A 13,516-nucleotide genomic window follows, 5' to 3' on the forward strand; every position below is an offset into this window, starting at 1 on the left:
TACTTTTCTCCTTATGTCAAAAACACAACGCACACGCATAATCACACTCAAATATAAAAACTTACCCATGCTTAACTCGAACCTGCGCATTCATGACGACACCAGGTGCCACCTACCTGCGTCCTACAAGTACAACTGCATCCAGTAAGTGTATCTACTACCTGTCGGTGGCCAGTTCCGCCGACCTCCTGCTGTTCGCACCACCCACCTGTGATCTATGTGATCCTGTGATCTATGTTCTATGTTCTATGTGGTTGTCCACTAGACAAAAGCTGGCAGCGGACTGCAAATGGCCGCCAGTCTCCAAGGTGGCGAATAGCAAGAGGTCGGGGGCAGTGAGCACCCCAACTGCCTAAGTCAACCTTAAAGCCAATATCAATGGACTTTGGCAAGGCGAGCTTAAGCTAACATTCAATCGATAACCATCTTAATCACTATCTCTTAGGATTATTCAATTACTAATTTCTGAACTTTTATTTTTATTTTTTTCTTTCTATGGCCAATTTTAGCGAGGTCGGCCGGCTAACGTGTCCGCTCTGCACACAGCGAAACTGGCAGCAGATCGACAACGATCTGTGGCGCCTCGAGCAGTGGCTGCAGTTCGCCGAGAGCACCCAGAAGGCCCAGTCAGCTCCGCCCTCGAACATTGAGCTGCTCGAGGACGTCACGCAGGACCATCGCGAGTTCCTGCTGGATCTGGAGAGTCACAAGTCCATCATATCGTCGCTGAATGTGGTCGGTGACCATCTGGCCACGCACACTTTGGATACCGAAAAGGCGAGGCAACTGCGATCGCGTCTGGAGGCGGACAATGAGCGCTGGAACAATGTGTGCATCAATGCCACCAAATGGCAGGGTCTGCTGCAGACCGCCCTGATGGGCAACAGCGAGTTCCATCAGACCATCGATGAGCTGGTGGAGTGGCTGCAGCGCACGGAGCAGAACATCAAGGCCTCCGAGCCCGTCGATCTCACCGAGGAGCGCTCCGTGCTGGAGGGCAAGTTCAAGAAGTTCAAGGATCTGCGAGCCGAGCTGGAAAGATGCGAACCTCGGGTGGTCAGCCTGCAGGATGCCGCCGATCAGCTGCTCCGCTCCGTCGAGGGCTCCGAGGAGCAGTCGCAACACACCTACGAGAGGTAAGGTGTCCAGTGCGCCAGTTCCGAGGGCGGAACGAAATAATTCGTGGGTGCCGCTTGAGCTTAGGGCCCGGAAGGATATCAGCGTTAGTTGGGCGGAAAACCATTAAATCCTATATACATTATATGTTTTTAGTTGGTATTCTTAGTTCATTTGATTAGTTTTTTGCCATGAACATTGAAAAACAGTAGATAATTTGTGCTTTTTTGATATGTGCCCTTTCTATCTACTCCTTGTAGAATCCAATCAGTATTAGTTTTTATTTAATTTACCCAAGTGATATTTCTTTTTTCTATTATCCCACTATCAAGTATTTCGGCTTGCCCTTTCAACTATCCAAATATCCTGCCCACTGTGCACTATCCACCAAAATCCTTTCTGTAGCTTTCCCTTCAAAAATTTCAATTCACATGCTCCCAAAATTATACTAAAAAAAATATCCGCAAGGATAACTAAGCCTTTTGGAAACTTCAACGACTAAACCTTATACTATATATACCATTTGAACTAGTAGAATGTATTTTAGCTATTACTATTCAACTGTATCGATCGATCATTTCTTTTTGCCTCTACACAAGTTTTGTGTTGCCGTTTTTGTTGCGTATATTATTATATTATATTTTGTGTTGTATTTTTGGTACTCAAAATTCTTTCGTCCGCCCATTCTAACCCTCCATCCAAACATACACCGCCAAGGGCCCATGCAAATGTTTTAAATGCTCCAGAACCCTTTCCAGATTGACCGATCTCCGGCTGCGCCTCCAATCCCTGCGTCGTCTATCCGGCATCTATATCGTCAAACTGGGCGCCGTTCTCGGTTACGAGGGCGACAACCTCGGCGTGCCGCTGCACATGTTGTCCAGTGAGGTGAGTCCATGTCCTTGGTTTCCTGTTCAGAAAAACATGATTTGTCCCAAACCAAAAAAAAAAAAAAAATATTGAAAAAAAATAATTACATTTTTGATTTGTTGATTTGTGAGCGCACCAGAAGTAAGTGAAACCAATTGGCAGTCGAACGAGAAGATATGAAAACAAACGAAACTTATGATTTGTATTATTTATAATTTATTTGTGTTTCTTTCTTTCTTTCTTTTTCTGTATGGCAAATATAGCTTTTGGATAATACTACATTATCAACCTCTTCTATGCAGGCCGCCGCACCCAACACAGAAAATGCAAAGTAAATATCTATAGAAATTGATTTTAAGTTTTTGATTCTCACATGCATCGTAGTTTTGAAACCTTTTTTCTTTTTGTTTAAACAACTTGTGCACTTTATAGTTGAAACTGAAAAGAGCATGTAGTTTGTACCCCATTAGTTGCATGATTTTCATAGTCTTCGCAATCATATTTAACATTAGCTAATGGACTTTTATCCCGAATCCATAGCAACACCGATGGCGGCGATGCTGTCGATGGCGATGTCATCAATACCACGGTTCTGGCACGCGGTGCACGGTTCCTAGGCCGCGTTGCACGTGCCTCGCTGCCCATCCAGGCGCTCATGCTGCTGCTGCTAGGTGTGGCCACTCTGGTGCCCCACGGTGAGGACTACACCTGTATGTTCTCCAACACCTTCGCCCGCAGCCTGGAGCCCATGTTGTCGTATCCCCACGGACCGCCACCCACGTAAGGCTGTCGAGTTGCAATTGGATTAGTGCAATGAAACGAACAAAATGAAAAAGAAAGTCAAGAAAACCCTAAACCTAACATAGGTCCTATGAAAAAACCACAGAGCGCAGATTTGAAGATGCCTTTTGTAAGCTAAATTTCAAGTAAGAAAAATTTGAACAAAAAAAATGTTGAATAATGAAATGGAAGAGTTGTACATTTGTGTAGTTTATCACATTTTGTAATTGTATGTAATTTTATAGTCATTCGATAGCTAGAGGCATTAATAAATCAAACAATTTGTATATAACCTACTGAACAGAACAGACTCGACAAGCCGAACATATGAAACACGTGAAAGAATTGAAAAAAAAAAAAAAACAAAAAAATTAAAATGCTTGAACTAACTATTCAAACTAACGACAAGTAACGAAACCCCTTTTGTAAAACGATATTTACATTATACATATATATTTGCACAGCAAACAATTTATATATTCATATATACCCACGTATATGATCCCAAGAAAACTATAGAGAACCCAAAACATTTTGTATATACAAAAATATCTAAGCTAAAACGAAATCAAAATACGCACACGAACATTTAACTCATCAACGCACGTTTTCCCATTTAGAGAGAGATCCTGGGAAGCACGAAATTGCGATCAGTGTCCTGCGAATTTCGTGGAACATTTTTGCAGGACACGATCTCAAGTTCCCGCTGCTGGCGATGGTCTAGACAAGCAAACGAATCCCAAGACAAATCATGACCCACATAGACCAATGGCCTGGAGATCTGCTTGGTGACCCATGTCCCCAGTTTGCAGCGCGTCCTTCTCCCAAACTCAGGGCGATGCTGTCAACAGGAGGCACAGGCCGCCATTTGGACTCCGGCTCCTAAGGAGCAGCCCCCCTGTCAAAGGATCCTTCTGCCCAAGGCCAAGATCTCTCCCACGGCCAAGGGATAGATGAGATAACAGCCAGTGCGCCAGCCACAGGACACTGCGTTCGCATCCAATCCTTAAACCCCATCCGGACATTGGGGGGCTAGACATTTCAAAGCATTCCTCTTACTCATTTCCAAATTACCAATAGACTGTGACCATCGAAGCCACGACTCTCGATAATAAAAATGGAAAACGTGCGTGCCACGAGCATTGAACAAAACGAAGCAAGTGTCCTATGCCGGTGCTAAGCCAACCTACAAATTTTCTGTATAAAGAAAAAATGTAAAATGCGTATACAAAAAATAAAAAGAAATACATGAAAGAAGAGATTAATTCTTTGCAAAAAAAAAAAGTAAACGTAAAATGCAATTTGCATATTGACAAGCGACGTAAGTCCATCCAGTAATAATACCTATTATGTTGTTAATATTTTTTGATAAACCTAATTATATTTGCCTTATACTTATCCAACTTGTTTATTACAACTATTTTTTATTATTTAACGCTTGAGCAATTATTGAAAAAATACATACATTTATTTAGTAGGCCTATGAACGATTTACTATGTATAAAATTAAGTTTGAATTAAATGTTAAATCTGTGTACTTTGCTGCTTTTCTCTGGTTATGAAATTATTAGCCGTTGACAAGTTAATATAATTTATGTAGCATTTTAAGATTTCCTTTCTTGTGAACAACTGTACCTTTATATGCATTATGATTATTAAAAAAAAATCAAACAAATAAAAATATATTGTCTTTTTTATATGTTGGGCAATATTTCGACAGCTCTATTAACATGGCCCTGTGCGTTTGAAATAGTTTAATTTCACGCTTATCAGTAATTATTTTCCTACTTAGTTTTGATTATTATTTGATTATGATTCGCAGACAAGACGAACGAAAGTTATTTTAAATCTATAAATAAAGATATGTGAAGACGATTAGATAGGTTATCCCTAGTTCTTGGGTATAAATATGATCGCTGCCTTAAAATTTACCTTAGTTTTAACTACCTTGCGAAATGTGCCCATTAACCACATTTCTTGTTGGCGTGCTAACTTTGTTGGTTTTAGTCTATGTTTTCCTAACATGGAACTTCAACTATTGGAAGAAGCGTGGCATCCGAACAGCTTCCACGTGGCCATTTGTGGGTAGTTTTCCGAGCATTTTCACCAGGAAGAGGAATATCGCCTACGATATTGATGATATCTATGAGTATGTGAACAACTCTAGTTGAGTTATAAAACATATTGAACCACCCAATTCGGTGTGACTGATAACGCATAAAGTGATTAATGGTTTTAAGTGGTTTAAATCAGAAATATCTTGTTTATGGCTTTTGCAGAAAATATAAAGACACGGAGAACATGGTTGGCGTTTTCAGCACCCGAGTTCCCCAGTTGCTGATCATGTGTCCGGAATATATACACAAGATCTATGCCACCGACTTTCGTAGCTTTCATAACAATGAGTGGCGGAATTTCGTAAGTGAATGCTTAATAGTGGAATGCCTGAATGACTGAATTTCAAAGTTCATACATACATAGGTGAGCAAGAAGACGGACGTGATCCTGGGCAACAATCCGTTTGTGCTAACTGGCGATGAATGGAAGGAACGAAGGTCGGAGATCATGCCAGCACTGTCGCCTAATCGAGTAGGAATTTAATATTAACCGAATCAGAATTGTATCTCATCATTTTCTTTAACAAAGGTCAAAGCCGTATACCCAGTGTCACAGAGCGTGTGCAAGAGGTTTGTGGAATACATTAGGCGACAGCAGAGTATGGCCACCTCGCAGGGCTTAGATGCCATGGATCTGTCCCTCTGCTACACCACCGAAGTGGTCACCGATTGCGGTCTGGGTGTCTCGGCCCAGAGTTTCTCGGACAAGACCACGCCGCTGTTGAAAATGGTAAAGCGTGTGTTCAATACCTCCTTTGAGTTCATCTTCTACAGCGTGGTCACCAACCTGTGGCAGAAGGTGCGCCAGTTCTACAGCGTACCGTTCTTCAACAAGGAAACCGAAGCGTTTTTCCTCGACATCATTAGGCAGTGCATTACTTTGAGACAGGAGAAGCCAGACGCACAGCGCGACGATTTCCTCAACTACATGCTGCAGTTGCAGGAGAAGAAGGGCCTGCACACGGATCACATTCTGGTTAATACGATGACCTTCATTCTGGACGGATTCGAGACTACGGCTCTGGTTCTGGCGCACATTATGCTGATGCTGGGACGTAATCCCGAGGAGCAGCAAAAGGTCCGCAAGGAAATCGGCCATGCGGATCTGACCTTCGATCAAATGTCCGAACTTCCGTATCTGGACGCCTTCATATATGGTGGGGAAACCTTTATAGAGTCCTTGTTATCAGTTTATCTAACTGCGTTATAATTTTATGTTTCAGAAACTTTGCGTTTGTTTTCGCCGCAAGTAGCAGCTCGCAAACTGGTCACCGAACCCTTTGAGTTTGAGAACAAGAACGGAGGCACTGTGCATTTGCAACCCGGAGATGTGGTCGTCATACCCGTAAAAGCTGTGCACCACGATCCGCAGTATTATGAGGATCCCATGACGTTTAAGCCGGAACGCTTCCTCGAAAGCAATGGAGGTGGCATGAAAAGTTATAGAGACAGGGGTGTATATCTAGCGTTTGGCGACGGACCTCGTCACTGTCCAGGTTGGTGGCATAAAAATATGTCTAAAAATCTTGTACAAAATCGATTTCTCCATTCAGGTATGCGATTTGCACTGACCCAGCTGAAAGCCGCTCTCGTGGAAATTTTGAGAAACTTTGAAATCAAGGTTAATCCCAAAACCCGCTCGGACAACCAGATAGATGATACCTTCTTCATGGCCACCTTGAAGGGTGGTATTTACCTTGACTTCAAGGACCTTTAATCATTAGAGAAACTCGACTCTTGTTAGTTATTGTAGTAAGCTGCATTTTGAACTCGCAGTCAATGTTATCAATTAAATCATTTACAATATGTGTTTAAACATGTACTTAAGTGCTCAAATTTATGTCCAGCCCACTTCCAGGTTGTTTTCTTGATTCTGGTGCTGCAGCCAGTCATGAAGAGGTTGAAAGTAGGCAAGCAGTCCATCTACGCTGATCTCTGGCTCTCCAAGAAGAACCTTTAGCACCTCCCTATAGTGAACCGAAGATCCCAGGGACATGGCCTGTTTCAAAACCTCTCCAATACCTCGCTGATCGGATAAATCGCACAAGTCGAGGGGTTTCCTGGGATTGCCCATTTCAAACTGGCCAGTTTTGGTGCAGAAGTGTTTCAACAGTTGGAACTGCAGGACAATGCTCAGAAAGTTGCTGAAAATCATAAGAATGTAATAGTGATATTTTTACTATACCCAGTTTTATGTTCTTACCTGGCGTACTGGTCATCCACCTCCATAAGAAGTTTGGCCGGCACATCGAACTGTTCATTGGTTCTCTTTGTTGGAGCAGCAGCTCCGGTATAATGTTCTGTAAACCTCCAATAGGCCTCGTTATCATCCGCTTTAATGTGTCCTGCCAGGACTTCCACTCTGTAACGATCTAGAACATAGAAGACGGGTAGCAGGAACACGACTCTCAAGCCCTGAATATACAGGCGATTCAAACGGGCGGGCAGCTCCTTCCACTTGTTTTCCCTCAGAATGCCCAGTTTTCTAAGGAATCGCGGTGAACTGGCTGCCATGGAGAAGCACTTCCCGATGGCATCACTGAAATTGGGAAAGGGCTCCTCCTGGAGCAAAGTTGGTTGAACCGAGGCAGCTCGATAGTATTGCAAGTCCGACTGGGCCTCAAACATATTGAAGAAACGCTCCTCGTCGTTCAGAGGACAGTAGGTGAAGTTCGTCCTTGGCAGGGCATAGTATCGCCAGGCTTTGTGCCAGCAGCGGTCATCATCATCGGAGGATACTTTCTGGGCATATGTCCAAAGCGAGCTAAAACGATGAAAAGTATTTAGACTAAGATACATCTGATTAAATAACCTACTTCTCCAACTGAGGAAAGCCCAGAGCTCTGAAGTACTCGGCCACATTCCAGAAAACCCTTTGAGTGGTGCTCAGTCCTCGACGGTGCAGCTCCTGTGTAATATTGGCCAGCCCAATCTCCGGCGATGGCAGATCCACATACCATTCGGCCTGAACCCGCCTGAATGCATTTCCAATGAAGACCTCTGCCAAATGCTGGGGATAGGGTCTGTTCCTGGGCACCAAGTGCTCCCCATGCATCTTCCGCAGCGATCCCCTGACATGGGCGTGGAATTGAAGAAACAGAGGTCTCAAACCATGCATTATCCTATCCAGCAGTGTCATGGCCTCCTGGCCATCCAATTCCAGGGATCGGAACCAATAGTCCTCGGCACGAGGATACCCATTCAGCTGGGCGGTCTTTTTGTACAGATCCATAAAGTCAACGAACTGAGATCTGGTGGCCAGGCCCGTGCGACTTCGCCACTCGAACCAGTAATATTCGATCTCGTCTAGATCTCGGCTTCCTTGAACTATGGATTGAACCTCGGGTATGAGTCTTAGAGTGCAATTGCCCGGCTGCTTGTAGGCACACAGCTTGACATTGTGGTAATTATCGCTCATGCTGGAGGCCAATGCGTAGACCAGCTTCAAATCTCTGCCACTCAGAGCCTCATAGCCCAATTGGGGGATTTTGTCGAGAAGCCTCCGCTGACGGGCGTCACCCAATCCCAATCGCTTGAACTTGGCCTTGCGAGTCGTTAGGGTCCTCACATACTTCAAAAGCTTGTCATCGGTGACCTCGATCTCCAGAAGAGCCACCAAATCATTCGGCCCGCGCAGCTCATTCAACAACTGTGCCAATACCGCCTGATCGTAAATAACAGCCAGTTGCTGACTGATTTCATTCAGAAACCTTTCCAATGCGGCATCAGGCGGGGATTCGGAACGGGCTAATCCCACCAGTAGCTACAACACAAGGACGTTAGGGAAGTGCGCAAGCATACCCTGCCAACTTGACTCACCAAAACCGCCGCAGGTATCCACATATTCCCACACTTTCTACCAAACTCACTTTCGCAACTCAACTCAATTTATTAGCTCATTGAAATTCCCGACACTTTTGGTCAACGTTCTGCGCTGGCGCAGCTCTCGAAGTCAACTGACTTGGGCCAACGACAATCCATGGCCAGTGGAGTGAGTCGGTGGCCAACTGAGCGCCCAGTTGGCCATTTGTAATTATAATGTGTTCCACTTAGAAAATACAAGCACGGCTTCGCTTGGCAATATCTACAACTTGTTTACTGAGACAATTATATCTAGCACTTGTAGTAAATCATAAAACGTTTTTTTCAGAGCTATAAAATTACCTGTTTGTATCACACCCTTAGAAGTTTAAGTTTTATAATAAATTTCATAGTTAGTTGGTATAAAGAACTCTTCCCCGTTAAAATATAGGCTTTCTTTGTAAGATACTGTTAAACTTTATTGAGCAATGAACTGTGTGAGAACACTAAAATCATGTGATTTATGAAGAGACGCATTCTGAAATTAGAAAACACGCATTTAGACATGTGATCCTTACTTTCCATGACCGTGCTATGACTTACTATTTGAAGTGGTCCAGCCAATGTGGACATTGTTCTTGATGTTCTCCGCCTCCAGCCAGACGCGCAGTGGCTCGAAGTATTCCGCGATCGCCTTGCCGGACATGATGCGCTCTCCGTTGAAGGCCTCCAGTGCATCGGGCCATGGCTTCGAGGCTCCCATGGACAGCATGTTGCTATGGGATTATCAAACACATTAAGATGTAGGCCAATTTATGTGAGTTACCCAGACTTACTGGAACGCAGCGCCAGCTGCAGCACTTCCATAGATGTCGCAGTTATCCAGAGGCAACTCCACATTGTTGGCATCATATTGACCAGCCTTGATGCAGGCGGACTTGTAGAACTGGAACTGGATGATGAAGGACACCAGGTACCTGCAAGATACTACCAATTATTACCAATTCAGATATTCTCGAGTTAGTAAGATACCCACCTCAGATACTCGACATCCGCGGAAATGTGATACTTGGCCGGGGCATCAAAGTCCTTCTCGCTGCGCACAACTGGCGGTTCAATGCCGGAGTACTCGTCCCTCAACTTCCAGAAGGCACAGTTCCAGTTGGCCTTGTCGACCTCGCCGCGGAACAGCGACCAGCGATACTTGTCCATGGTGAAGGCGAAGGGCAGGAAAACGATCTTGTCCAGAGCGGTGAGGAAGAGCTGGTTGATACGCGCCTCTTCATCGCGCACGTAGTCCTTCAGCAGGCCAATCTTCTCGAGATGTTTGGGCGTCGATACGGACAGGGAGAGCACATCGCCGACGGCTTCGTGGAATCCGGGATTGGCACCAGTGCGATAGACGAAGGGCTGGTGTTGATACTGAAGGAAATACTGAATGTGTCCCAGTTCGTGGTGCACGGTGAAGAGCTGATCCTGAGTAACCCGGGTGCACTGCTTGATGCGCACATCGTCGGTGAGGTAAAAGTCCCAGGCGCTGGCATGGCAAACCAGATCGCGGCCATCGGTGGGCTTCTCAATGATCGACTTGTCCCAGAAGTCCCTGAAATACATACAAAATAAATAAATACACATACACATACAATTAATGATGTATATTTGTTACTTACTGCGGCAACTTGGTAAGATTCATGGAGGTGAAGAAGTCGTCGCCCATTTGGAACATTTTGAGGGGTGTGAAGCCCTGCTTTTCCATCTCGGCGCTCACATCGACCAGGGGCTTCTCCGGGAACGGAGATACGATGTCCGCGATCTCCGACCACTGCTGCGCCCACATGTTGCCCAAGAGGTGCATGGGAATGGGTCCTGTCTCGGAGACCACCGCGTCACCATAGTGTTTCCTCAGGCGGAAGCGCACATAGCCATGGATCTGCTGGTAGAGGGGGCGAATGTCCGCGAAGATGTCCTCCAGCTGCTGCTCGAAGGTGTCGTCCTCGTACTCGTCCAACCAGGCCTCGGCACCAGAGGTGAAGTCTGAAAGGAAATGACATTTTTATAAATGCAGTAAATTACATGTTTACAAGGGAAGTTTATGCTTTATGTAAATATATTTACATATAAATACTTAAATATATTTCATTCGTATACAGTCGTAATTATATTCATTACTGAACTGACAATTAGCACTGAAGTTGAAACGTTCACTGGCTCAAATTACATTCACTAAAATCTAATCTACAATACCTATTTTATGCAAGAACTCAAAGCTAATGGATTTTGTGACAAATTGCACTGCAATTATAATCACAAACCTCTTGTTATATGGCAAACAAAATATTTAAAGTATGAAACAGAGAAGTTCAAAGATCTGTTAATCAAATCCTGCTGAAGCATAACCGACTCATAACCGACATATTTTGTTATTGAACGACTTCTCCACTCGCTTTAATAAATTACTTAAAATTGCAAAAAGGTTTCCACTTACTATTCAGCTTGGCTGCCTTGGTGTTGAGCTCCACGTAGCGTTCGAATTGGGTTCGCACGGCGGTTCCGGCCTTGTCGTAGAACTCGCGCCAGTAGTAGGCGAGCTCCTCGTGGTCACGGCTCTTGCTGATGACCTCCTCGATCTCCGGGTCGAGGGCTAGGTCGCACTTGGTGCTGTCCTTGTAGTCGCACACCTTGACCTTCGCGAAATTCGACTCCATGGACGAGAGTGTGTCCAGCAGCTCGGCATAGTCGTCTTCGGGTAGGGCGGCATAGCCCAGTTTGGTCAGAGCCTTGAACTGCCGCTTGAGATCCTCCGACTGGAAGGAGCGCCATTGGAACTTGGTGGTGTCACTGGCCACCTCCTTCATGAACTTGGCCATCTCGGCGGATACCTCATTCTTCTTCTTTTCGTTCTCGTCGGTGATATTGGAGCCATAGGCCCAGGAGGCCTCGGTTTCCACGTTGGTTCGCTTGGCCAGCTCCTTGTTCAGATTCTCCAGGTACTCCTTGGCCTGAATCTCCTCCTTGACCAACGCTTGGGATACCGCCAAAGTGGCCAGCAGGGCTAGCAAAAACAGTCTCATCTTGAGTAGCAACTTTCTCGCCTGGAAATTAATGTAAGCATTTTTGAATTTCGATTACATTCATTCCAGTTGTTATGTCAATTCGATGACGTATCTGATGAGTAGAACGCTCTCGCGCAATTGATTTAAATGTCTCATTTTCGGATGACTCTGGGGTCAGATCGAAACGCCCTATACTATATATCTGTGTGTATCTCAAGTGATTCTCTGGAACTCACTCCAACTGAGCTAGTCGACCATTAAGATAAGATATTCGCTATCATTTTGCTTTTCTAATCTGTTAGAAAATCAATTTTCAAAAGAGCATACTTTCGATACGTATCAATCATTGTGTTTTGGTGCTGAAAACTGCGACTTTCGTTTTATCTAACATCCATATGTATAGAAATGATCGTAAGTGCAACCTAAGCAAATAGCAGGTGCGTTTAGTTTAGTACACGGAAAGCATTAAATAAACTAACAGCTTATGGCCATAGATCATAAATAACATCGATTAGATCGACCAACCACCGCAGAAGTGTTTCAGATATTTCTTGAATTTATGACCATGTCCACCGAAATGACTGTGAAAAACACAATATATCCGTGGACTGCACGATCCCGATAAGATTATCAAGGGATTATAGTGACTGGTAAAATGGAACATTTATAGTAAATGTTAGAAACCAATAATCGCGAAACAATGCGCTAAGTAATTATGTCATAAAAGTAATTGTAAACGATCCCAATTAAAGGCTACCAAAGGCTATTTGAAAATCCGTTAATTGCGCTAATGGAAGTGACTTGTTTCAAGTTCTCAAAATTCGAATCCGAAAGAGAAACTTACGCTTTGTCCGACGATATTTCCCAACCGATCGAACGTGACCGGTTCGCCAGCGGTCTGAACTAAAACTGAGAACGCTCGAGTAAGATTGCGTGAGTTTTATAGCCAAGCGCAGAGGAGCAAGCCGAGAAACGCTGGCAAAAATGCACTTAGAAAAATGAAATATGATTGATATTACCTAATATGTTTGTTGCTGATCTGAAATAGTTTGCAATGATTTTAAACAGCCCAGTTGTGGGTATATTTTGTTCAATGTTTCCCTTATTCTGATATTGAAATTATTATATTTTGTTCAATGTTTCCCTTATTCTGATATTGAAATTATTCCCATAGGAATTCTATGTTATTTATATACTTATCAAGTTTATTAGAATTAGCCTCTGGAGAAATACTAGGGAGAAATAAAAAATATGAGCAGACGATAGGGAACATCTAATGAGCTGTGCACAAAAATATAATCAAACAATGTATAAATATATGTTACATATTGTAAAACGGAAAATTTTATTTAAGCAAACTTTCTATATATGTATGTTTCTTACAAATGAAGTATGATAAAGGGAATTTTTTAGAGTGGCATGGGCTATCTTCCCCTCGACGTGCCCAACGCTAATCGAGTGACCAAACGACTTGACGTCGCCGAGAGAAATGGTCGATAAACTCGAGCATTATTTATTTTTAATGCGAGATCGGCTTAGTCGCGGCTGAGGTTTCCATTCCGTCTGGGGTTCTCGGCCAGGTAGGCAAGAAGATAAGCCGACGTTTGGGGGAAGATCATTAATATGCCTGACACATTTCCTCACATTTGGCAAATATTATTGAAAAAATACTGAGTCAATATAAGATGATAATACATATGATAAAAATAAACTAATGGGCACTTATCTCCCTTTGGGTACAGAACAAACATTATTGGTTAGCGGCCATTGCTCCTTTCA

General features: G+C 43.8%; 4 protein-coding genes across 21 annotated transcripts in view; 2 read left to right on the top strand and 2 right to left on the bottom strand.

Moving 5' to 3' along the window:
• Window positions 1-3,165, top strand: part of LOC120448010 (nesprin-1) — a 103,952-nt gene extending 100,787 nt beyond the window's left edge. For 10 of the 17 annotated variants that reach the window (XM_039630282.2, XM_044006112.1, XM_039631150.2 and 7 more), the window contains 5 exons: window positions 106-144; window positions 510-1,136; window positions 1,863-2,004; window positions 2,250-2,317; window positions 2,527-3,165. In XM_039630282.2, the coding sequence (XP_039486216.1) occupies window positions 106-144; window positions 510-1,136; window positions 1,863-2,004; window positions 2,250-2,317; window positions 2,527-2,770 (1,120 nt within the window). In that variant the 3' untranslated portion in view covers window positions 2,771-3,165. The remainder of the gene's footprint in view (window positions 1-105; window positions 145-509; window positions 1,137-1,862; window positions 2,005-2,249; window positions 2,318-2,526) is intronic. The other 7 variants (XM_044006136.1, XM_044006140.1, XM_039629941.2 and 4 more) reach the window with 3 other exon arrangements.
• Window positions 3,166-4,721: 1,556 nt separating this feature from the next.
• On the top strand, window positions 4,722-6,690 carry LOC120458653 (probable cytochrome P450 28d2). Of its 2 annotated transcripts, XM_039646384.2 has the most exons (7): window positions 4,880-4,915; window positions 5,046-5,184; window positions 5,248-5,355; window positions 5,413-5,613; window positions 5,680-6,040; window positions 6,107-6,379; window positions 6,437-6,690. In XM_039646384.2, the coding sequence occupies exons 2-7, from the start codon at window positions 5,068-5,070 to the stop codon at window positions 6,598-6,600; spliced, it is 1,224 nt and encodes a 407-aa protein (XP_039502318.1). In that variant the 5' UTR covers window positions 4,880-4,915; window positions 5,046-5,067; the 3' UTR covers window positions 6,601-6,690. The 2 variants fall into 2 exon arrangements, with proteins under 2 accessions (XP_039502317.1, XP_039502318.1); XM_039646383.2 differs by having other exon boundaries at window positions 4,722-4,915; window positions 5,413-6,040; window positions 6,437-6,689.
• Window positions 6,619-8,956, bottom strand: LOC120458652 (angiotensin-converting enzyme). The gene is made up of 4 exons (XM_039646382.1): window positions 8,703-8,956; window positions 7,700-8,646; window positions 7,087-7,647; window positions 6,619-7,027 (listed from the first exon to the last, which is right to left on the bottom strand). The coding sequence occupies exons 1-4, from the start codon at window positions 8,724-8,726 to the stop codon at window positions 6,721-6,723; spliced, it is 1,839 nt and encodes a 612-aa protein (XP_039502316.1). The 5' UTR covers window positions 8,727-8,956; the 3' UTR covers window positions 6,619-6,720.
• A 189-nt stretch (window positions 8,957-9,145) lies between these two features.
• On the bottom strand, window positions 9,146-12,664 carry LOC120444153 (angiotensin-converting enzyme). The gene is made up of 7 exons (XM_039623731.2): window positions 12,582-12,664; window positions 11,170-11,776; window positions 10,355-10,718; window positions 9,721-10,287; window positions 9,521-9,661; window positions 9,288-9,460; window positions 9,146-9,222 (listed from the first exon to the last, which is right to left on the bottom strand). The coding sequence occupies exons 2-7, from the start codon at window positions 11,753-11,755 to the stop codon at window positions 9,206-9,208; spliced, it is 1,848 nt and encodes a 615-aa protein (XP_039479665.1). The 5' UTR covers window positions 11,756-11,776; window positions 12,582-12,664; the 3' UTR covers window positions 9,146-9,205.
• Between the last annotated feature and the right edge of the window lie 852 nt (window positions 12,665-13,516).

This window comes from Drosophila santomea, chromosome 2L (genome assembly GCF_016746245.2).
Source record: "Drosophila santomea strain STO CAGO 1482 chromosome 2L, Prin_Dsan_1.1, whole genome shotgun sequence".
Lineage (NCBI taxonomy): Eukaryota > Metazoa > Arthropoda > Insecta > Diptera > Drosophilidae > Drosophila > Drosophila santomea.

Excerpts from the sequence above, each read along its gene's own strand:
- LOC120458653 (XM_039646383.2), top strand. The coding sequence starts at position 4,722 with ATGTGCCCATTAACCACATTTCTTGTTGGCGTGCTAACTTTGTTGGTT. Across the intron at positions 4,916-5,045 it reads GATATTGATGATATCTATGA|AAAATATAAAGACACGGAGA; the intron begins GTATGTGAACAA and ends TGGCTTTTGCAG. Across the intron at positions 5,356-5,412 it reads CAGCACTGTCGCCTAATCGA|GTCAAAGCCGTATACCCAGT; the intron begins GTAGGAATTTAA and ends TCTTTAACAAAG.
- LOC120458652 (XM_039646382.1), bottom strand. The coding sequence starts at position 8,726 with ATGTGGATACCTGCGGCGGTTTTG. Across the intron at positions 8,647-8,702 it reads GGATACCTGCGGCGGTTTTG|CTACTGGTGGGATTAGCCCG; the intron begins GTGAGTCAAGTT and ends CTTGTGTTGTAG. Across the intron at positions 7,028-7,086 it reads GTGGATGACCAGTACGCCAG|CAACTTTCTGAGCATTGTCC; the intron begins GTAAGAACATAA and ends TATGATTTTCAG.
- LOC120444153 (XM_039623731.2), bottom strand. The coding sequence starts at position 11,755 with ATGAGACTGTTTTTGCTAGCCCTGCTGGCCACTTTGGCGGTATCCCAA. Across the intron at positions 10,719-11,169 it reads CAAGGCAGCCAAGCTGAATA|ACTTCACCTCTGGTGCCGAG; the intron begins GTAAGTGGAAAC and ends ATTTCCTTTCAG. Across the intron at positions 9,461-9,520 it reads GCAGCTGGCGCTGCGTTCCA|CAACATGCTGTCCATGGGAG; the intron begins GTAAGTCTGGGT and ends ATAATCCCATAG.